Consider the following 22,381-nt stretch of genomic DNA (forward strand, 5'->3'; position numbering starts at 1 on the left):
CTAATAGGACATGAAAATCACTTTTATTTTTTAGGCACTTGAGTTTCTGCCATTTGAAGGGAAAGTGAATTTAAAGAAGCCACAGCATATATTCTCTGTTTTGGAGGATTATGGTTTGGACCCAAACTGCATCCCTGAGAATCCACATAATATCTATTTTGGTAGATGGGTAAGGAGGTGTTCTTTTTACGTATTTGAGGTTGTTTCTTTAAAAGCTTAATGTTTGGGGCGCCTAGGTGGCTCAGTGGGTTAAGCCGCTGCCTTCGGCTCAGGTCATGATCTCAGAGTCCTGGGATCGAGCCCCGCATCGGGCTCTCTGCTCAGCAGGGAGCCTGCTTCCTCCTCTCTCTCTGACTGCCTCTCTGCCTGCTTATGATCTCTGTCTGTCAAACAAATAAATAAAATCTTTAAAAAAAAAAAATAAATAAAAAAATAAAAGCTTAATGTTAGACCTTTGTATAGGATTCTGTATGTAGAATTTTAAAACAACTGAAGACTCAGAATTACTGTATGAATTAAAATGAGTGGAAAATATGTGTTTATGTTGTTTTGTTTGTTTTTCCAGAGATTCCTGGGAAGTGCACGAGGCTTGTTTTATATAGGGCCTAGAGATGGTGTACCAGGAAAAAATAACATGAGACTTGTCAGAAAGTCTGGATTGCTTTTTAAGCAGAGAAAATGTAGTGTGCTGTGGTAACTGAGGGATCTCATTTGTGGAGTTCTCAAATCTAAGCTCAAATTCCGAAAAGAAATAAAATTACTATAGAGCAGTTCTGCTCCCTTCCCTAAGGGTAATGGAAGCTGGGGCTTATGTTACAGATTATTGTTTTTAGGAGAAAAAAGAGGTGGGTAAAATTTACTCACTACCAACCCCTGGAATTAATTACATTCAAATTCAATTCAAATTTAGTTCAGAAAGTCACAGTAAATTGCAACATGCTAAAAAATACAAGGTATTTGTCCATAATTACCTCAACCACATTTTTTAAATGAACAAGTTTAGAGCAATGGTAAGTGGAAAGAAGTTTTTATCATTAAGATACTCTGGTTTTATTGTGAATGGTTAATTTCAATCTGTTTTATACAGTTAAACTAATCTGAAGAATCTCTGATCTAGATTGCAGATGGGCAGAGAGAGCTTATTGAGTCATACAGTGTCAAAAAGAGACACTTTATTGGAAATACAAGCATGGATGCTGGTTTATCATTTATCATGGTCAACCATGGAAAAGTGAAAGAGAACGATATTGTCTTTGATCCATTTGTTGGAACAGGTATTTTTACTTAACTGTTAAACTAGTGCGTAGATATTACTTGTTTATATTAGTCAAGCTCATAGTAATGTTTTGCTAAAACATTAGTAAATTTGTACAAAATAATCTTAACTATCATGAGATGCTGACTAAGAGATGACCACATATTTGTGTAATAGCCCAGTATGCAACATTTGAGCCATCTCAAGAATGATAGGATTTAATTTTGTGGGCTTTTTCCGCAAGTTAACCACTAGGTGGAGGGGCATACCACACATTGCAATACTGTGTACTGTGGAAATGTAAAGCTATAGTTTATCTAAATAGGGAAACTTGAGTGGAAAAAAAAAAACTTGAGTGACAAGATAAAAAAAAAGTGTTCATTATTTAACATTGATAACTATATACTTACATGGAAAAAATGGGTACTGTGTCTGATCTTTGATTTGGTTTGTAGAGGTTTATAAGTAAGTATGAAAATAAGGAAAGTGACTTAATTATTAACGGGCTTGAGTCTGGCTGCTGAGACTGCAGTCTGTGTTCTGTCCTCGTAATTAACTTTGTGTAGAAGTCCTAAAATTCCGCATTAACCTTCTCTGATTCCGTGAGGAAATTTTCCCACTTTGGCCTATTTTTTGCTGGCTCTTACTCATATGTAGGGAGCACTCATATTTAGATCTGTCTGGCTAAATTCATTGTGATTCAGATTGTCTTGGAACAAATTATGTTTGTGGTTGGAGTTCCTCCCTGTAGCTGTCTTTCCCCATCAGAAACTTGGGAAGGAGCTCTGCCACAATAGCTAACATTGTTGAACTAAAAAGAAAAAAAACTTCCTGAGGGGATTATGGCACAGAGAGAGGTTATGTGACTTGGCCAAGGTTATACAGTGTGTAAATTTCATGAGGTTCAAACTCAAGCAGTCTAACTCCAGAGCTCATGCTCTTAACTACTACACCAGAGCTATCTCTTTCGGCATTAAGATCTGTTCACCAGCTATTACACCATAACCCAACTTGAGGAATGTGACCACATGCGATAAGGAAGAAATAGTATCAAAGTCAAGAGATTTCTAACTGTTGGAATGAATTTCTGTGTTTGTTGTTGAATTAATCTCTTGGTGAGTTTCACTTCTCCATTCCACCGGTGTCTCCATATATCCCCCACCTAGCATTAGACCTATTTGTTTCTTTCCTATCTTCATTATCCTTAGTGCCTCCCCCGACTTTTTAAACTCTTATTGGAAATAATGTCAAACTTATAGTAAAGATACAAGAATGAAAATAGAGAACAAACACTTGCACATACTTGATTCAGATTAAACTATTGTTAACATTTGGTCTCATTTGCTTTATCATTTCTTTTTTATGTTTATTTACATAATTTTGTTTTCTTTACAGTTTGAAATTGCATCCATCCAGTCCCTTTACCTCTCAAATACTTAAATATACATATCTTAAGAATGAGAATATTCTCTTACGTAACCATGGTATAGTTTTCAATGTTAGCAAATGTACTGCTGATGCAGTACTTTAATGTTCATATGACATTTTTGCTAATTGACCCACTGATGTTCTATATACTATATTTTTTCCTTTTCAGTCTATCATCAAGTATTGTATTTTGTCACTGATGTCTCTTTGATCCATTTGGTATGGAACAAGTCCATAGTCTTTCTTTTTCTTTTGTGAAATTTGCACTTTTGAAGAACACTGTCCCTCCTCTCTTTGTTTTTTATTTAGAATATACTTCACTTGGGTCATTTATTTCTGCATGAGTTCTGCAAGTTTTACATTCCTGGTCAGACTACTGCAACAGTGATTTTGTGCCCTTCTCAGGGCATCTGCATGATGGTTGTCTGCCCCTCATTGGTAATATTAATTTTGAGCAGCTGGTTAAGGTAGAGGGTGATTTTTCCATTGTATGTTAAGACCCATGTAAGTATCCTTTTCTGCATCTAAATTCCTCCTCACCCCTGTCAAGTGGTCAGGTTTTGCATTCACTGATGATTCTTGCCTGAACCGGTTTTAACTTTGGTCACAAAGTTAACTTGTGGTCACGAAGGGATGATTTTTCCAGTAATGGTACTCCCTCCACAATTACCACTCAACACTCATTCTATTATAACCAAGAGCCCTTTCTTCTTTCCTATGTATTTATTATTATTATTATTTTTTAAGATTTTATTTATTTGTTAGAGAGAGAGAGCATGAGCACAGGCAGACAGAGTGGTAGGCAGAGGCAGAGGGAGAAGCAGGCTCCCCGCTGAGCAAGGAGCCCGATGTGGGACTTGATCCCAGGACGCTGGGATCATGACCTGAGCCGAAGGCAGCTGCCTAACCAACTGAGCCACCCAGGCGTCCCTCCTATGTATTTATTATTAATATAAGCTGTGGATTCCCCTTAGTGGTCTATAATTTGTTAACTTATTTTGTTGCTCAAATTATCCCACGTTTGCCAAGTGGAGCCCTTTTGTACTGTATCTGTCTTTGTGACCTGTACCCTGTCTTTTTTATTTTTGGGTACGTCTTACTTTCTGGCTCACCTTTTACCTGCCCAAACCCTGGAATCAGCCATTTCTCCAAGTAACTGTTGTTTCTTTTAGTGGGGAATGGTATAAGAGACCAAGATCTGGGTGCTAGGTATCTTCATTTCTCCACCCATTCAGCAGATAAGCTAGGACATTTAGGTGTGTATGTGTACAATATGCATATAAATATGTATGCAAATACACATATCCTTGTTTATGTACTGTGTGTGCATGTGGATAGACACATATATTGTAGAAATTGTGAATTTTCTTTCTTTTTTTTTTTTAAGATTTTATTTTTTATTTATTTGACAGACAGCGATCCCAAGTAGGCAGAGAGGCAGGCAGAGAGAGAGGAAGAAGCAGGCCCTTGGCGGAGCAAAGAGCCTGACGTGGGGCTCGATCCCAGAACCCTGGGATCATGACCTGAGCTGAAGGCAGAGGCTTTAACCCACTGAGCCACCTAGGTGCCCCAAAATTGTGAATTTTCTTATATACTACAAATTCTAGTCTATCCCAACAGATTTCTTTCTTGCCTATCCCCATTCCATTTTTACATGTGCCTTCCTCCACAGTGAGAATCCTGTTTTCTTTCACCATTTACACATTTTTTTTTGCTCATTGCTATAATGTATCTAAAGTAGTTTCAAAATTGCTTTACCCTTACCACTAAAAGAAAAGCAAAAAAAAAAAAAAAATACAAAAACCCTATTAAAAGGTTATATGTTTTTAGGCTATGTATTCTGTTCTTTACCACACCTAAAGGGCAGTAAAATCAAATATTGTGCTTTCTTCTTTTCCCCTTCATTTCAAAATCAGTTTGGAGTTCATTTTTTTTTCAGCTTGCCCTCAGTTTTAGATTTTTTTTTACCTCCTTCCAACCTTGTTGATTTATTTTTAAATATGCAGAAAATCAGTTTACTTTCAGAAGTCAACTATGTAAGAGATATACTCAGACAAGTATCACTTCTTTCTGTATCTCTTCATTCTCCTCCCTCATTCCGTGTAGATAACCAACTTCTTTTCTTTTTTAGTTGATTCTTCTTATTTGTGTTTCTTTTTGTAATGATAGGCAGGTATATGTACATTTTATTTCTACTTCTTTCTTACACCACATTGCTTTTCTCACTTAACAGTTTTTCCTGAAAATCACTTTCTGTTAGTTCATAGGAATTGTCTTCATTCTTTTTATACTTGTACTCCATGGGTGTATGTACTGTAATTTATTCAAACAGTCTCCTATATATACTTGGACATGAGTAGTGTCCAGTATTTTAGAGTTACAAATAATGCCTGCAATGAATAATCTTTTGTATATATACTTGCATAATGTTGGAGATATGGCTCTAGGGTAAATTCTTAAAAGTAGAATTGCTGGATGAAGAACGTATGTATATTTTAAACCTTGTTTCACCAGCAGAGTTTATTGTCAAGGTCTTAAAATGTTGCCAGTCTGTTGGATGAAAACATTATCTCAGTTTAGTGTTATTTTGTATTTCTCTTATTATGAGTGAAGTCTAATAACCTTTTATATATATATTTAACATATAATGTATTATTTGTTTCAGGAGTACAGGTCTGTAATTCATGAGTCTTATATAATACCCAGTGCTTGTTACAATAATATCCTCCCCAGTGTCCATCACCCAGTTTCCCTATCCCTCCACCCACTACGCCTGCAGCAACCCTCAGTTTGTTTCCTGTGATTAATAAGAGTCTCATATGGTTGGTTTCCCTCACTGGTTTTGTCTTGTTTTATTTTTTTCTTTCCTCCCCTATGATTCTCTGCCTTGTTTCTTAAATTCTGCATATTGGTGAGATCATATGATAATTATCTTTCTCTGATTGACTTATTTCACTTAGCGTAATACCCTCTAGTTCTGTCCATGTTGTTGCAACCTTTTATGTTTTAAGGGCCATTTTGATAATTTCTTTGGAAATATTTTTCATGTCTTTTGCTCATTTTTATATAGACATTTCTTTATTTTTGAATGTACTTTGTATGTTAGGGAATTAGCCCTCCCTCTTTTTTCCTGTTTTTTTATATGTAAGTAAAGATGTATACATATGGGTATTGCGTGCGTGCGTGTATGTGTGTATACACACAACCAAACATTTTCTCCCAGTTTGCCATTTATTTTTTGACTTTGCAAACAGTTGCCTGTTGCCATGCAAAAGTTTTTCCTATATCTATATTATAGAGGTATCTAGCTATGTTTCTTTTCGTAGTACATTTATAGTTTTAGTTTAATTTCTTTAGGTCTCTGATCTATTTGGAGTTTTTCTTATATGCTGTGAGGAATGGATCTATAAATTTCTTTTTTTTTTCCAAATGCTAAACCTTTTATTAATCTTTAATTTGTTCTTGGACTTTAAAAACTTTCTGGGAAGTGAGAATTCTTTGACATATGTACATGTACATAATGCTTAATGTGTATGCATACATGTAGATAATACTATAAAGTCTAAAAATAGAGCTCCTAGTATAGGTAAAATTTCTTTCCCTTGATGTCTATGAGGTTGGGTATATTATGAAATGCTAATTTCTGCCACAGCAATCAAAATACTGATTATCTTCAATGTGAGTAAGCGGCAAGGAGACCTACCCCTAATTTGCTTTAGAGCAGCTTCTTAGAATGGGTAGTAGATCTTGGTCTGTCACTGTTTACATAGGACAATTAATTGAAAATTACAAAGAGGAAGATTTTTGCAAAGATGCTGCTACAATATATTTTTTAAATTTGTGTTCGTGATTTAAGCATAGCTTTAGAATCTAGTTTTTGGTGCTTTTGTTTTGAAATTGGTGATGTAATTGTGAATAGACACAATTCTTAAGTATAGTTTGTCCTTTTTCTTGGGCCTTTTGTCTCACTGATGGGTAGTACCTTCTGAAGGACTGGGGAAATACTAACCCTGTGCCCTCCTCCATGGCCATAGTTTTTCACAAATATTTTTGATAGTATTTTTCCTTGTTTCCTTTTCTAATATTTAAAAAACAAAGTAAAGTGGATCCAATCCTTTTCCATTTTAAAGGCACAAAATTGAAATATATTCGTTTCCCAAATGTTTTATCCACTGACTTCTCATAACCTGTGATTTTTCTCAAGGTTATAGGATAGAGTAGAAAGCTTCTGGGAAACCAAAAGGAGAGATATAATCTTTTCCTGCCTAAATGCCTTTCCTTTTTCTTTAGACAGTGTGATGTTGTCTAGAATGACATTATAAGTTGTAGAAACATACTTTCCTTTCCATTTTAGTGAGTATGTTGCTTTTCATTTTAATAAGTTTTTTAAAAAAAGTTGCTTATCTCCATCTTTTTCCGAGGGAGAAGATCACTTCTCATTGGGCCAGCTCTTCGTAGTTAGGAAGTCCTTTTGCTCTAATATGAGCAAGGATTGATGAGCATGATATGTTGAATACCTATAATGGTACAGGCCCACCTGTGATATACGAGAGTTGTGAATGGTATACAACTCTTACTAATTGAGTATGCAGCTTTACTTAATAACAGACTTTACTTTTATCTAATTGGTATGCTAAGTGTATATTTGTTTTAATTGGTGCTGACCCCAAAGGAGAGAAAATGGTATAGAGAAAAGAGCAAATAGAGTGAGTTTTAAATCCTTAATCTATTAGTTATTATATCACTTAGGGCAATATTCTCAACTTGTCTGGGCCTCAGTTCCAGCATTAATAAAATGGTAATATTAATATATTGTGAGGATTAAGTGAGGTAATACATGTATATGAAATTCTTAAGAAGTTGCCTGACACATGGTAGGCTTTCAGTCGACTATAATGGTTATCATTATTATTTTTAAATTATTATTTTGTTAGGAACTTAGATGCCTTTCTGGTAAAAGATGTTAGATATAGCCAGTATTGAATGGTGATGATGAACATTTTGGCCATGAATTCATTTTCTAGTCCCTTCTTTGGCTGATTTCCAAGGTACTCATAATTTGCAACTGTTGGCAAATTGTGACAGCAGGCAAGGAAATTGAGGGCTAAAATTGTAAACATCTAATTCATTGGTTATAATGAAAATAACTGGTACAGGTAGACACACAGCCAGTTGCTATGATTTTATGACAGAGGTCCCTAGATATTTCTTTTCTCCTTCCCCTCTCTCAAGTGATTCAGCTATTTTACTAATTGAGAGTATACCCAGGAGACCATTGGGCACTCCTTGGCTGCTTCTACCTTCAGATGAGCCATAGTGTAAGGAGTGGAGTACAACTCCTTTTGAATTTTATCATTGCAGAATGATAGATGCATATGACAGGTGTTGGGAAACTGACAGCCCTGGTAAAAGGGAGTAAAAGGGACAATTAGGAGAGAGGTAATTGATCTCTGTAGGTCTGTGGATTAGTCTCTGTGTCATTCCCATTTTTGTCCACAACTCTTTATAGTCTCCTTTTCCTGAGTTTCATAGTTTATCTGGTAAAGTTTCTATTTTCTAGCAATATCCTTTACTCAGGCTGCTAGTGTAACTTACCTGAGTTCATTTTGAAAAAGGATAAAGTAGATACAGTAGTATTCCATTTTTCCTTCTTTTCTCCTTTCCTTTCAGCAAAACTAAAGCCCAGTCTCTCAATTCTGCACTTTTGTAAGGCTTTTCACTTAAATCTCTAATGATAAAAATTGTAAAATAGTTTCTGTATTATAAATAAATTTCTCTTATTATGTCCTTTTGCCAATAAGATATTGCCCTAACCTTAAAGTGGTTACTATTTAAGTAAGGAGAAATTAGAAGACTGAGTTTGTGGTATTTGTATACTTGGTAGCATAAGAAATTGGGTGAGTCACATTACCTCCCCCCTCATCACTTCACCCCTCCTTTATTACCCCTTCTTCCACCAGAAGGTTCAGGGAAACTCCAACTAAGGTATAACTAAATGTAAAAAGTGCTTCAATTTAATTGAGAAAACAACAAGATGATTAACAGCGATTACATGGTGACCAGTTCAGAGAAGCTAATTTATAATAACTTTATTTAAAACTTTGAAAGCTTAAAGAGCACAAAGTTAACTAACAGATTCAGTCTAACAGATTATTCATCTCCTTTCAGCAGTGTACTCTAAATTGGGTCTTCTCAAAACTCACTCTAACCAAATGGATAAGGTTCTGTTTAAGGAAGCACAGGAAAGCTTTTCTGTTCCCCTTGACAACTAGTTCTTCTAGGTGAGTATCTGCCTTAATTGGCAGAATTGTAGTAATTCCTCATAATTTGGGTGAAGTGATTTTGTGAGTATTCCAGGTCATCACAATACAGTATCTTTCCTAAATATGGATGGTTCCATTTATAGAACAAGACTAATGAGGTCTTACTTAACTTCCCTCTCACACAAATGCTTCTTGTATTTAGTATGAGGGAACTTAGGTTTTGGTTTCTGCTCTACTTTTTTTAGTTCTCCATTCTCTTCTTCTTGGGCTCTCGTAGTAGTAGTTACAGCATTTTTCACAAGCAAAGTCTATTTATTGAAGTGCACGTTCCCGGACTGTGTTTTAAATGGCTATGGAAGGAACACCATTACTTTATAGATCTTGACCCTCTGGAGGCACTACCCATCTTAATTTTAGAAATTACCTTTGAAAAGGATATAAGGGAAAATAGGTAATTATTTTTCCCCTGTCTGAGTCTGTGCATAGTTTAGGAATATATTTCTGATGTCCATTTGACAGACCTTTCTACGGTGCGGTATAGCTATTAGGAATTTTTTTTTTTTTTTAAGATTTTATTTATTTATTTGACAGAGAGAAATCACAAGTAGGCAGAGAGGCAGGCAGAGAGAGAGGAGGAAGCAGGCTCCCTGCTGAGCAGAAAGCCCGATGCGGGGCTTGAACCCAGGACCTGGGATCATGACCTGAGCCGAAGGCAGAGGCTTAACCCACTGAGCCACCCAGGCGCCCCGCTATTAGGAATTTTTAATTTAGATGATGAAAAAAAGTAAAATTCAATGGAAAGCACAGTTATTAAAATAACTGATTTTTTCCCCCTTAAACAATTTAAAAATATTCCCTTTTATTTTAAAAGGTTTCATTAATAAAGAAAAATCTTTATTAGGATTTTTCTTTGTATGTGAGCTAGGCACAGCTACCAAGTTCTTTAGTCCAGTCAGATTGTATTGGAACTTTTGTTCTTACTTTGATCACAGCACTAAGTAAACAGAGAAGTCATTGTATTGTTATTTTTGTTGTTATTTTTGTGTATGCTTGATGATAATTATTCAGAAATTCATATTTACAGTTTAAAATGAGGTAATTGCTTCACTGGTTACAGAAATAACTTTATTGTACTGATATTTTAATTTTTATGGGGATTAACATCTTAAATATTAATTATGCCCCCTTAGGTTGTTTGAAACTCAGGCTTCCATGGGAATTGAGCCTAGTTGTCAGAATTTAGAATTTATTTATTGCTAACTCTTTTATATAGGAGTTTTATATTCTCGTTTGTAAGTAAGGAGCAAGATGCTTTGTATAGACCTCTCAAAATCAGATGGAAATGTCTAAATGTACATTATTTTATTTATTTTTTAAACTTTTTTTTTTAAAGATTTTATTTATTTATTTGACAGACAGATAGATCACAAGTAGGCAGAGAGGAAGGCAGAGAGAGAGAGAGAGGAGGAAGCAGGCTCCCTGCTGAGCAGACAGCCCCATGCGGGGCTCGATCCCAGGATGCTGAGATCATGACCTGAGCCGAAGGCAGAGGCTTAACCCACTGAGCCACCCAAGCACCCCTAAACTATTTTTTAAAAGATTTTATTTATTTATTTGAGGGGGGGAGGGACAGACAGAGAAGCAGACTCCCTGCTGAGCAGGGAGCCCGATATGGGACTTGATCCCAGGACCCTGGGATCATGACCTGAGCTGAAGGCAGTCGCTTAACCAACTGAGCCACCCAGGTGCCCCTAAATATACATTATTTTAATTAAAAAAAAAAAAAATTTTCCCTAAGCAGTATGTTCAAAGTAATGATGACAGTACATACATTAATTCCCTACATGGTGACCAGTATAGTGAGCACAATTTAGCGTTTAATTCTGAGGCTTGTAAAATGTGGTCAGGACCAGTGTTATTCTCCGGTACTCTGCCTACAGCTATTTTTTAAGACTCTGGATCAGACTAAATAGGGGAAGAAATAAGAGTCTAGGACTTTCTGGTTAACAGACTATAACTGTGTGATTTTTCAGGTGGCCTTCTGATAGCATCTGCTCATTTTGGTGCTTATGTATATGGGACAGACATAGACTACAATACAGTTCATGGCTTAGGTGAGTAGAGGTTCTGGACTGTTACAGGCTTTGTTCTTGTATCAGATGTGCTTTCAAAGTAATTAAATGGGTTTATATGGCATTATGCATCTATCTCTTGTGTTAAGATACAGAGTTGTGGTATAATGTAGTTTTACTTATTCTTACAAATGATAAGATTTTGTTGGATATCTGCTTTTTATGAAGTGATTCAGTATGTGCAAAGCGATCTTGTGGGGGATAACAAAGGTGAAAAAGAAAAAGCTCTCTGCACTGTCTTAGTAAGAGATTTTTAAAAAGTTGGCAAACTCTAAGGTTGTGAACTTTAGGCTTGGGAAGGAGGTAGGAGAGAGACTAGCCATCTTCTAATTAGCATGTCCATGTTAATAACACATACAGTTTCTATTTAAAGATTATCACTATTTTTTATTCATAATCATACTCTTGCATGAGTACTGGATTAATTGCTAGTCCTTGAGTACTGAATTGGTTTTAATTCCATAACCAACCAAAATATCTTTGAAGTGGTTAAAATTACAGTAACTTAGAAGATTCTGCATTGGACTCAGGTTAACTCAAGACAAACATTTGCTTGCTTTTGAGGCAATTTTGGAAACTATTTTAAAATCTAGACGCTTTGCTAATGATACATGGTTGGTTGGAACTGAATTATACTGAAGAAAGTATTCTCATATACCTGAATGGTACTAAAAATGTCAAGTTTCATTGATGTTTTTGAAATTCTGTTTATGGTGGTATTCCATTATTTTAACTAGAATCAGCCCTTTGAACATCCTTTTTCTTTTTACTGCCCAGTTTTTCTCAAGTAACTGTATTGGTGAGAATTTATTATACTCTTTTTTTTTTTTTCCTGAAACAATTTGACATATTGTGCTTGATGACCCTCTTTTTTCCTACCTTGACTCTAAGGAATTTAGTAATATTTATCATAATAAGGAGAATTGGTTATATTTTATCAAGTTCACCTAAATGGGCTTACCAGAAAAGATATTCTTGGTGATATGTTAGGGCAAAGTGCTAAGAAGAATTATTCCAGTTTGCTTTTAGTAGAAGTCATATGTTTGCTTTAAGGAGATTGTCCTATATAATTTATTAGAATTCTTATTTATAAAAGTTACATTATAACCTTTCAGTCTACTTGAGCAGAATTCTCATTGAGGTAGAATTTTCTCAGAGCTTACCCAAGATGTTCTTAAATATGCACTGTGTTTCCTATGCTTGTAATTTCTTTCTGTACTCTCAAATATTCTCAAAATTTCCTATTTTAAAAATATAAAACCTTTCCTATCAGTCCTGTCGGGGCCCTTTAATTGCCACTTTTTTTTCCTCTTCCTTTTGCCAAAGTACATCTCGAAAACTAGTATTTACTTGCTGTCTCCTCTTCATCTCTCACTGTCTTCTGTCCATTATTTTCTAGCTTTCACGCCTACTGAAAACTCTCACTAGTGCTACAGATCTTAGCATTTGGCAGTGTTGACTTTCATAAAGCCTCCCTTGGTTTCCTGGATCCCACGTGGCCTCATTGGGTGGTACTTCTACTTCTTTGGTTATTCCACCTCTGTCTTCTTAAGGCCCTGTGGATTTCTTTGACCTGTGCTAACATGTTGCTTTCTCTGGGCTTCTCTCTTTGACCACTTTTCCTCTCACAACGCATACTATGCAGAGTCATGCCATTCTTCTCCTTTTGATTTTTTAAGTTTTGTTTTTATTGTAAAGTAGATCAAGATACAGAAGAGTGCATAAAAATAGAATAATTATAGAACAAACACATAACTGCCACCTAGGTTAATAAAAAATGTCATTCATCCTTACGGTTTTAAGTTAAGTGCATATACTGATAATCTCCTCAGTGTATTTATTCTGGCTTCCAACTACCCACTGAATAGTTCTTTCTGAATGTTTTGTGGGTAGCTGACAAGCATGATCAGTACATCTCAAATCTCATTTTTTCCCCTAAGCTTGTTTTTCCTCTTTCTTTGATTTTTTTTTTTTTTTTTGAGAGGAAGCAGGTGGGACAAGGGGAGAGGGAGAGGGAGAATCTTAAGCAGGCTCCATGCCAAGCATGGAGACCAGTGGTGGGCTCAGTTTCATGTCCCTGAGATCATGACTTGAGCTGAAATCAAGAGTTAGATGCTAGAGGCACCTGGCTGACTCAGTTGGTTACATGGCTGCCTTTGGCTCAGGTCATGATCCCAGAGTCCTGGGATCAAGCCCCGCATCAGGCTCCCAGCTCAATGGGGAACCTGCCTCTCCGCCTGATTCTGCTTGCTGCTCTGTCTGCTTGTGTTCTCTCTGTATCTCTCTGTCAAATAAATAAAATCTTAAAAAAAAAAAAAAGAGTTGGATGCTTAACCAACTGAACCACCCAGCCACCCTGGTTTCTCCGATCTTAATCAATCCACGGTATGATCATCCATTGTGTCTCCTAATACTAGAACTTTTGAATTTCTTCCTTCAACCTCCACTTTAACTTTTCATCTGTAATGTCTCTGCAAGGGCTCCATGGTCATAGCATTCCTTCATTTCCCAAGTTAGCTCTCTTCATTTCTGTTTCATTTATAAGGGACCATGCTCTATAGAGCTTTGTATCTTAACTTGTATATGCTTTCAATTCAGTAAGTATTTAATGAGTGTTTAAGGCAGTTTTACTTGAAAGGTGATAGAAAAAGATCAGTTAGACAGTACATTTTACTGGTCAAAATACATTTTTGTAGTAAGTTGAAATAAAAATAACTATGTAAATAAAGTTAAGATTTTAAGTGAAAGCAAGTTTTATTTGAATAAACGTAGGTTTAGATGAGTTAAACATTATTTTAGCTGAACGATAAAGAGGAATGCTCTATTTGATTTAGTAGTTTCTGTATTCCTTTTTCTTTCCCTTTAGGAAAGGCTAGTAGGAAAAACCAAAAGTGGAGAGGACCAGATGAAAACATTAGGGCAAATCTTCGTCAGTATGGTTTAGAGAAGTATTACCTTGATGTCCTGGTTTCAGATGCGTCTAAACCTTCCTGGAGGAAGGGCACATATTTTGATGCAATCATCACTGATCGTAAGTTTATTTTTATACAAAAGTAGGAGTAGGATTAGTTTCCTAAAGTCATTTACACTTGAAGTAGAAAATGTATCAACACACAGAAAAATATCAGCTTGTACTAGTATTCTCCCCCTTCTGCCCCCTGACTTCTTCACATAGTGAGAAGGAAAAAACTGTGAATATAAGGCAGTATACCAATTTAACTAAGTAGTTAAGAGTTTACTGTTTTGGTTTTTTAAATTATATGTGTTGACTTGTCTTTCCTTTTTTCTCTTAAGTTTATTTTTTGGAGCATATATTTATTTTAAATTTTTGACTGTAATTGATTATTAGTATAACAACTGGAGCCAAAATGTCATTTGCAATTAGAGTGTTAGGTGTCAAAGAAGAGAGTTTTATTTTTTGATTTTTTTTTTTTTAAAGATTTGTTTATTTGAGAGAGAGAGATCATGTGCCCCACCCCCGCTCCTCTTGAGTTGGGGGAGGGGCAGAGGGAGAGAATCTTAAGGCAGATTACTCGCTGAACCTGGAGCCCAGTGTGGGGCTCAGTCCCACAACCATGAGATCATGACCTGAGCCGAAACCAGGAGTCAGATGCCCCAAAGAAAAGAGTTCTTTTCCCCCCAAAGAAAAGAGTTTTAGATAACACGTAATTCTCCATGTGTAAGCTTTGGTGTTTTGTTTTGTTTTGTTTTGTTTTTGTAGCACATGTTTTGACTGACTTCTCTTTTCTAGAGTTACAAGAAATTTGGAATTTTGTGAGCCAATAGGCTTGTGAACCCACTGAGCTTCAGGAATGTGAATAAGAACTTGTTTTCCTGTGCCTCATGAGTTCTGGGCTTTGCAGACATACTATCTAAGAATAGGCTGGCCTTTTCTACCATATTTTGCAATAAATAAATCTGTAAATAGTAGCAAGGGTATCTCTACCCTTCTGTCTCAGCTCCCTTCAATTCTTTGGTAACTTAGGTGCTCCTAGATCTAACAAGAGAAAAATTACCAAGGCATTATTACACTGTTAGTATGAATCGGCTTTATAAAAATTGGGTGACTTTTTACTTAGAATCTAACTTATTGGGTGACTTTTTACTTAGAATCTAACTTATTGTTTGTTCTCATTCTGTTTGTGTATTTATATAAAGTATGTAACTTTTTTTAATCCGTTGAAAGTGAGTTGGCTACACTGTAGGCTTTTACCTCTAATACTTCATTGTGTATTTCCCAAGAGTAGGGATAGTCTCTTAGGTAGCCAGAGTATAGTTATCAGTTTCAATAAGTCAGTGCAATTATTGAATTTTATTTTGTCACCTACTTTTGTTGTCACCCAGTAATATCCCTTTATTTATTTCTTTGCTTTCCTGTCTGGGACAGTATCCAACCTGGTATCAGGTATTGCATTTGGTAATATCTCTTTTAGGCCTCTTTTAGTTGTCACACTGTCATAGCCTTTCTCTTTTTTTAAGACATTGACATTTTTTAAGAAGGCAGTGGCCTGCTGTCCCTCCCAGTGTTTTAAATAGAACGTTCTTGTGTTATGTGTTCTTGCTTGGAATATTTCATAGGTGGTGATGTGTTCCTCTCTGAGTGTCCCATCTGGAGGCCCATGATATCCATTTATGCCTAACTGGTGATTAGGTGACTTTTGACTATCCATATTATTTGTGTTTTCTGTCTAGCTCCATATGGTATCAGAGAATCTACGAGAAAAACAGGTTCTCAGAAGGAAATACCAAAGGGGATGGAAAAATGGTAAGTAAAAGTTAAATATAATATGATACTATTTTGAGAAGAAGCATGTTACTCTTTTTAATTAGCTAAGTTTAACAGTCTTAAGGTTTTTCATTGATTTTGAAATTCTGTTTTCTTTTTCTAGTCCAGAAAGCCATGTTCCTGTTTCCTTGAGTTATCATCTGAGTGATATGTTTTTTGACCTGTTAAACTTCGCAGCTGAGACCCTTGTATTAGGTGGAAGACTAGTCTATTGGTTACCAGTGTATACACCAGAGTATGTAATGCTAAATAATTTTATTTTTAATTTCATTTTTGTTATGGTATTTGTATAACATTTTCCCCATATTTTTAATTGGATTTAGAGTAAATATCTTTGTGTTTAATGTTTATAATCATCTTTGTTTACCTACATATGTGTATAAAACAGTACCCTTCCTCTTATTGATTGAATTGCTTTGACCTTTTCATTTTACATCAGGAGTTGGCAAACTATAGCCTGTGGGCCAGATATGGTCCTCACCTGTTTTTATAAGGCATTCGAATTAAGATGGGTTGGACTAAGATGGGTTTTTACATTTTTAAAGAGTAGTTAAAAAAGAAAAAAAGCAAAGAACATGTGACAGAAATATATGTGGCCCACTAAGGCTAAAATATTTACTGTCTGGTCCTTTAGAGGGAAAGTTTGCCAAATCTAGTTGTGTGCCATCATTAGTTCGGGGTCTGATATATCATAGCTGCTGGTAACTGTTTTGTTAGGCCACAAACATAGGTAATTTTTAACAACTTATTTGAGGGATTCATCTGCCACAAGCTAGCTTTAATATATATTGGCTATTATGATTGCCTTAAATGCAGTAAATCCTTTTTAAAAGCTAACACTGAAATAAAAACTGTGCTTATATTTAAAGCTTTGATTATGTTCCACATGATTGGTTTGGGCTTTATTATTCAGTAATTATTATCTATAAACAGAGCTGTGTACATCAACAATGGAGCAAATGATGTCTTGAATAAGACAGAATCTTTAAATTTGAAAGATAATTTAATATCAAGCTCAAAATTTAGCTGTTTCTCTAATCTGCCATAGTAATCTTTTTTTTTTTAAGATTTTATTTATTTATTTGACAGACAGAGATCACAAGTAGGCAGAGCAGCAGGCAGAGAGAGCGGGGGAAGCAGGCTCCCTGCCGAGCAGAGAGCCCGATGCGGGGCTCGATCCCAGGACCCCGAGACCATGCCATAGTAATCTTTTGAAAAAATTGTTTTAGTTCTTATGTTTACTATACGTAATTTTACAGAAAGCATTTTAGAACAGTGTTAACTTGTCTGTCTTTTCAGTATGGCAGATGGTCCTCAGCAGTTGGAAGCTGTGCTGTTTTTTGTTTTAAAAATGTTGTATTGGAAGTTACTGTGGACTGACTTTAGTCACATTTTTATTTATCAGCTGATAAGACTGTACACTGTACACGTTCATGTCCATGGCCATTAATGATGGCCTTATGTTTTGCTGCCAGTGATAATCTCATGTAATATTTTCACTTTAGAAATAAGGAAAATTAATTCCAAGGAGTGAAGTGACTAGTCTATAGTTAGTAGCTAGCTAAGCTATTTGGTTCCCTTATTCCTGTGGCTATGTTTGCTTAATTCAACAGACTACCAGATCTCATGTACCTGATATGGGAAGCAATAGATGGAGTTTTACTAGTATTTTTGGAGAAAATCACTTTTGTTTGTTTCTATACAGAATGGTTCCTGCCTTAGACAAGCTGAATTCTAGCAGCAGTTTTTTAAAAGATTTATTTATCTGGGAGAGAAAGCCTGCATGTGTACTGGCGCATGCAGAGTCAGGGAGGGGTGAGGGGAGGGAGGGTGAGAATCCCAAGCAGACTCCCCACTGAGCTTGGAGCATGATGCAGGGCTGGACCCCATGACCCCAGGATCACAGAGCTAAAACCAAGAGTCGGACACTCAACTAACTGAGCCACCCATTGGCCCCCCACTTTTTTTTTTTATAGATTTATTTATTTATTATCGAGAGAAAAGCTTCCTGTTTTAATTTAAGTTTCAGGACGAAATTTTTAAAAACTTTATTTTGAGATAATCTCAGACTTACATAAAAGTTTCAAATGTAACACAAAAAACTCTCCTCATCCAGATTTTTCCAACTATTAATGTACACCTATTGTATCTTCTTTCCTCACCCGTTACATTAGTCACATATTCATTATCATTCTTCTTTTTTGGAATGATTTACAAAGTTGCAGATAATGATGTCCTCTAACCCCTACATAATTCATTGTATTTCTCTGAAATAAGAACATTCTTGTGAAACCACAGTCAGCCCTCCAAGTTTGGAAATCAGCATTGATAACACTGGTCCATTTTATGGACCCTATTCAAATTTTACCAGTTGCAGTCCATCTGAAAAAATGGGCTCTGTTAAGCCATCAAGTCATTCTCCTCCAGTCTAGAATATGTCCCCATTCTTTCTTATTTTTTGTGTCCTTGACAGTTTTGTAGAGTATATAGCTTATATTAAAGGTCGGCCCTCAACGAGGGTCCAACTGGTGGTGTTTTGTTTTGTTTTTTTTTTTAGAGAGAAAGAGGTGGCAGGGTGGGGCAGAGGGAGAATTGATGTTTCTTTTCTGACCAGATTCAGGTAGTGCCCTTGGTAGGAACACCACAAAAATTATACTGTGTTTTGTGTGTTGCATTGGGGGGCATATGGAGTTAATCCCTACTAGAGCTCTTTGATTTGATCATCTGATTATTTTGTTCTCTCAGGGTTCTCCACTGTGAGCCATCATTTTCTCCTCTGATTAGTATTTCATGGGGGGAGATATCCCAAGATTATATCAATATCTTGTTCTTCATCAAATCCCTCTTCACAATGACAACTCCATTGTTGACAACCACTACAATGATGACTTTTCTGTTCCATCATTCCTTCTGCATTTATAAGTTGGCATCCAACTGTAAGGAAGAGTTTTCCCTTCGTCCCCCATTTGTTTACAAATTTATTAATTTATTTTGCTATGGAATCATGGGTGCTTATGTTATTCATTGGGTTATAATTCATTACTGTCCCTATTTTGTTGCTCAGATTGTCTCAGATTTGATCAGTGGGAGTCACTTTGAGGTGGTTCCTCTGTCATTTTGAAATGTCCCCATTAGTTTTTGTATACTTCTTATTTTTTTGGCATTTCTGACTGTCCACTATTTTGTACTTTATTATTCAGTTATAATTGGAGTTGAATGTACTTTAGAATATCTTTTGTAGTTCTTTTGTCTTTTCCTTTCTCTTTATACAAAATTAAATTGGAGGTACTTTTAAGTATTTTTAATATTTCTAAAGATCTTACAAAATGGACACTGGATATTTTTTCAGTGACTTCTTGATTTTAATAATTTGCAACAAGGGAAAATTTCCACATGCATATTATCAGAGGAATATTTTAGGAGTAGAAAAGGGATACATATTTTTATCACTTTTTTTTTTACCTTAGCTGTTTATCAAGGGGAAGATTTCGTTCAGGTATGTGGCTGATGCACACATGGGAAGACTATGTTCTTTACTTCCCTAACTTCATCCCTGAAGAAAGTTATGTCCACATCCTTTGATGTTCATTACTAGACTTCTGTTTATCCTTCTTCCTTTTTTAAAAATAACTTTATTTCCATTTATTTTATGCAGAATATACTCCTAGTAATAAGTTTGTTTCTCCAGTTTCCTCTGGGATATCTTTATCTTCTGTACAACCTCCTCTTCTGGTTTAGAAACAGTCTACTTTTTTTCATTAAGATCATCTTACTGAGGCAGGAGAGCTCACATACAGGTTAATCCAAGCATGAGCCCTGTAAGTTGTATGTCGTCACATCTTGGGGGCTTTGTTCACCTGGATGTGCTTAATAACCAGAAAGTCTACATCCAAACCCATAAATTCGGCATTATTGTTTGCATTTGTAAGCATGTGCAATAAAAATTCAGCACTCTTTTGGGCCACCAGCTGTTTGACCTGGGCACACTTAACCACCTCTGCCATTGCAGCAACAGAATGGCACACATGGCTTCTGCAGTGTGACATCCTTCAGATAGTTGGTGGCTTTTCAGATCTGCATACCCCTGATGGCCTGGATAGTTTTATGTGTGTTCTTAAAGTGAACATGAAGATTTGAACCTCTTGATTTGCATGAATTTGGGGGTTTTCTGGGTCAAGTGAGTAGCAAACCATTTTCAGAGGTCACCTCAGGCTGATTATGGGAAGATCATCTCCTTCCCTTTAACCTAAGGTGATCTTACTAATGAATTATTATTACTACTGTTAACTTATTAATGAGCTTAGTTTGTCTTATGTTTGTCAGGAAATGAATTATTATTATTATTATTTTTTTAAAGATTTTATTTATTTATTTGACAGAGAGAGATCACAAGCAGGCAGAGAGGCAGGTAGAGAGAGGAGGAAGCAGGCTCCCCGCTGAGCAGAGAGCCCGATGCGGGGCTCGATCCCAGGACCCTGAGATCATGACCTGAGCCGAAAGCAGCGGCTTAACCCACTGAGCCACCCAGGCGCCCCAGGAAATGAATTATTTTTACTTCTGTATTGTATGCCATACAAAATCTTTGTTCTTTTAAAATAGCACAATATTATTAGGAATTTAAGACCAAAATCATCTGCAGAAGTTTGGAATAATTTTCTTGCTTCCGAATTAAACAATTTAGAATTAGTTTGATTATATTGTATTAAAAATATGGCTTTTTATTGAACTAAGAATAAAGATTTCATTTTAAAATTATATATTAGCACAGTTATAATTTTTTTTTTAAAGATTTTATTTATTTATCTGACAGAGAGAGATCACAAGCAGGCAGAGAGGCAGACAGAGAGAGAGGAGGAAGCAGGCTCCCTGCTGAGCAGAGAGCCCGATGCGGGGCTCGATCCCAGGACCCTGAGATCATGACCTGAGCCGAAGGCAGCGGCTCAACCCACTGAGCCACCCAGGCGCCCCTAGCACAGTTATAATTTTAAAACTTTTTTTTACTTTTGGTGTAGTGAATATAGGCTTTTAGTCCTAATACTGAATTCATTTATTCAACCAAATTCTGTTACGTGATTCAAGTTTAAAAATAAGAATTACAGGGGCGGGGCACCTGGGTGGCTCAGTGGGTTAAAGCCTCTGCCTTTCGGCTCCGGTCATGATCCCAGGGTCCTGGGATTGAGCCCCACGTTGGGCTCTCTGCTCAGCAGGGAGTCTGCTTCCTCCTCTCTCTCTGCCTGCCTCTCTGCCTACTTGTGATTTCTGTCAAATAAATAAATAAAATTAAAAAAAAAAAAAGAATTACAGGGGCTCGGGGCGCCTGGGTGGCTCAGTGGGTTAGGCCTCTGCCTTCGGCCCAGGTCATGATCTCAGGGTCCTGGGCTCTCTGCTCAGCGGGGAGCCTGCTTCCTCTTCTCTCTGCCTACCTCTCTGCCTACTTGTGATCTCTCTCTTTCTGTGTCAAATAAATAAATAAAATCTTTAAAAAAAAAAAAAAGAATTACAGGGGCTCCTGGGTGGCTCAGTTAAGTGTTTGCCTTCGGCTCAGGTCATTATCCCAGAGTTCCTGAATTGAGCCCTGCATTGGGCTCCCTGCTCAACAGGGAGCTTCTGTTATTCCCTCTCCCTCTGCCCCGCCCAACCCCCAACTGTGTGCTTGTGCTCTCGCTCTCTCCCCTTCCCTCCCTCCCTCCCTCTCAAATAAATAAAATCTTAAAAATAAATAAGAATCACATATTACAATCAAGTTCAGGTATTATTCTTTAAACCCAGGGCACTTTGAAAAGTATAAGACATAATACAAGTAAAGTACTACCTAAAAGCTTAAGTTATTTGTGAAGAATCATTGGAGCTGATCATTGAAAAAGGATTTTCTTTTTGGCAATTTTAAATTGCAGTGAAGAAATTGCTACTCAACAAACTTGCTGTATTTCCTCAAATATAGATTTTCTCCACTTTAGTGTAGTAGATTTTTTTTACCAGCATCAAGATAATCTATACACTTTGTATCTTTTCACCTTTATTTATTCTGTCCCTATCTTTGATAAACCATTTCTTCTTTTCTCAGCTGATAAAATTCTGGTCATCTTTCAAGGCTTGGCTTAATTGTCGCCACCTCTGTGATACTTTTCCAACCCTCCTCAGCAGAATTAATCTTTAATCTGTGCTCTCATAGTTGTTTATTCTTATCACTCCTAGAGACTGACCACATAAAATTGCTGTAAACTGCTGGTATTTATGGGTTTGTTATCCACAGTTTCAGCTACTTGCAAGTCACCCTGAAGATCTGTGTGCTATTCATTTGGGTAGCATAAATTCAAGTCCTTTGTGTTTGATGTCACAGGAATTGCTATGCTACTTCATGCACTTGTCTGCTCAGGCTTTAAGTATCCATATAGTGTTCTTTTCTGATTGGCATTAGAGACAGATTACTCTCTTGAGGTGATTAGAAACTTCATTTCTTTGTGAAAGATGTTTTGTAATAGAAATCCCATTGCTACTGCTTGTGTTAAAAACATTG

The 22,381-nt window shown here is 36.3% G+C and overlaps 1 protein-coding gene across 8 annotated transcripts in view; it reads left to right on the forward strand.

Annotated features, from left to right (window-relative positions):
- The window catches only part of TRMT11 (tRNA methyltransferase 11 homolog), a 66,425-nt gene that overhangs the window by 13,161 nt on the left and 30,883 nt on the right, over positions 1-22,381 (forward strand). For 6 of the 8 annotated variants that reach the window (XM_047733242.1, XM_047733246.1, XM_047733247.1 and 3 more), the window contains 6 exons: positions 35-169; positions 1,118-1,274; positions 10,980-11,060; positions 13,945-14,109; positions 15,771-15,843; positions 15,968-16,099. In XM_047733242.1, the coding sequence (XP_047589198.1) occupies positions 35-169; positions 1,118-1,274; positions 10,980-11,060; positions 13,945-14,109; positions 15,771-15,843; positions 15,968-16,099 (743 nt within the window). The remainder of the gene's footprint in view (positions 1-34; positions 170-1,117; positions 1,275-10,979; positions 11,061-13,944; positions 14,110-15,770; positions 15,844-15,967; positions 16,100-22,381) is intronic. The other 2 variants (XM_047733244.1, XM_047733248.1) reach the window with 2 other exon arrangements.

The sequence above is a fragment of the Lutra lutra genome, chromosome 6, assembly GCF_902655055.1.
Source record: "Lutra lutra chromosome 6, mLutLut1.2, whole genome shotgun sequence".
NCBI lineage: Eukaryota > Metazoa > Chordata > Mammalia > Carnivora > Mustelidae > Lutra > Lutra lutra.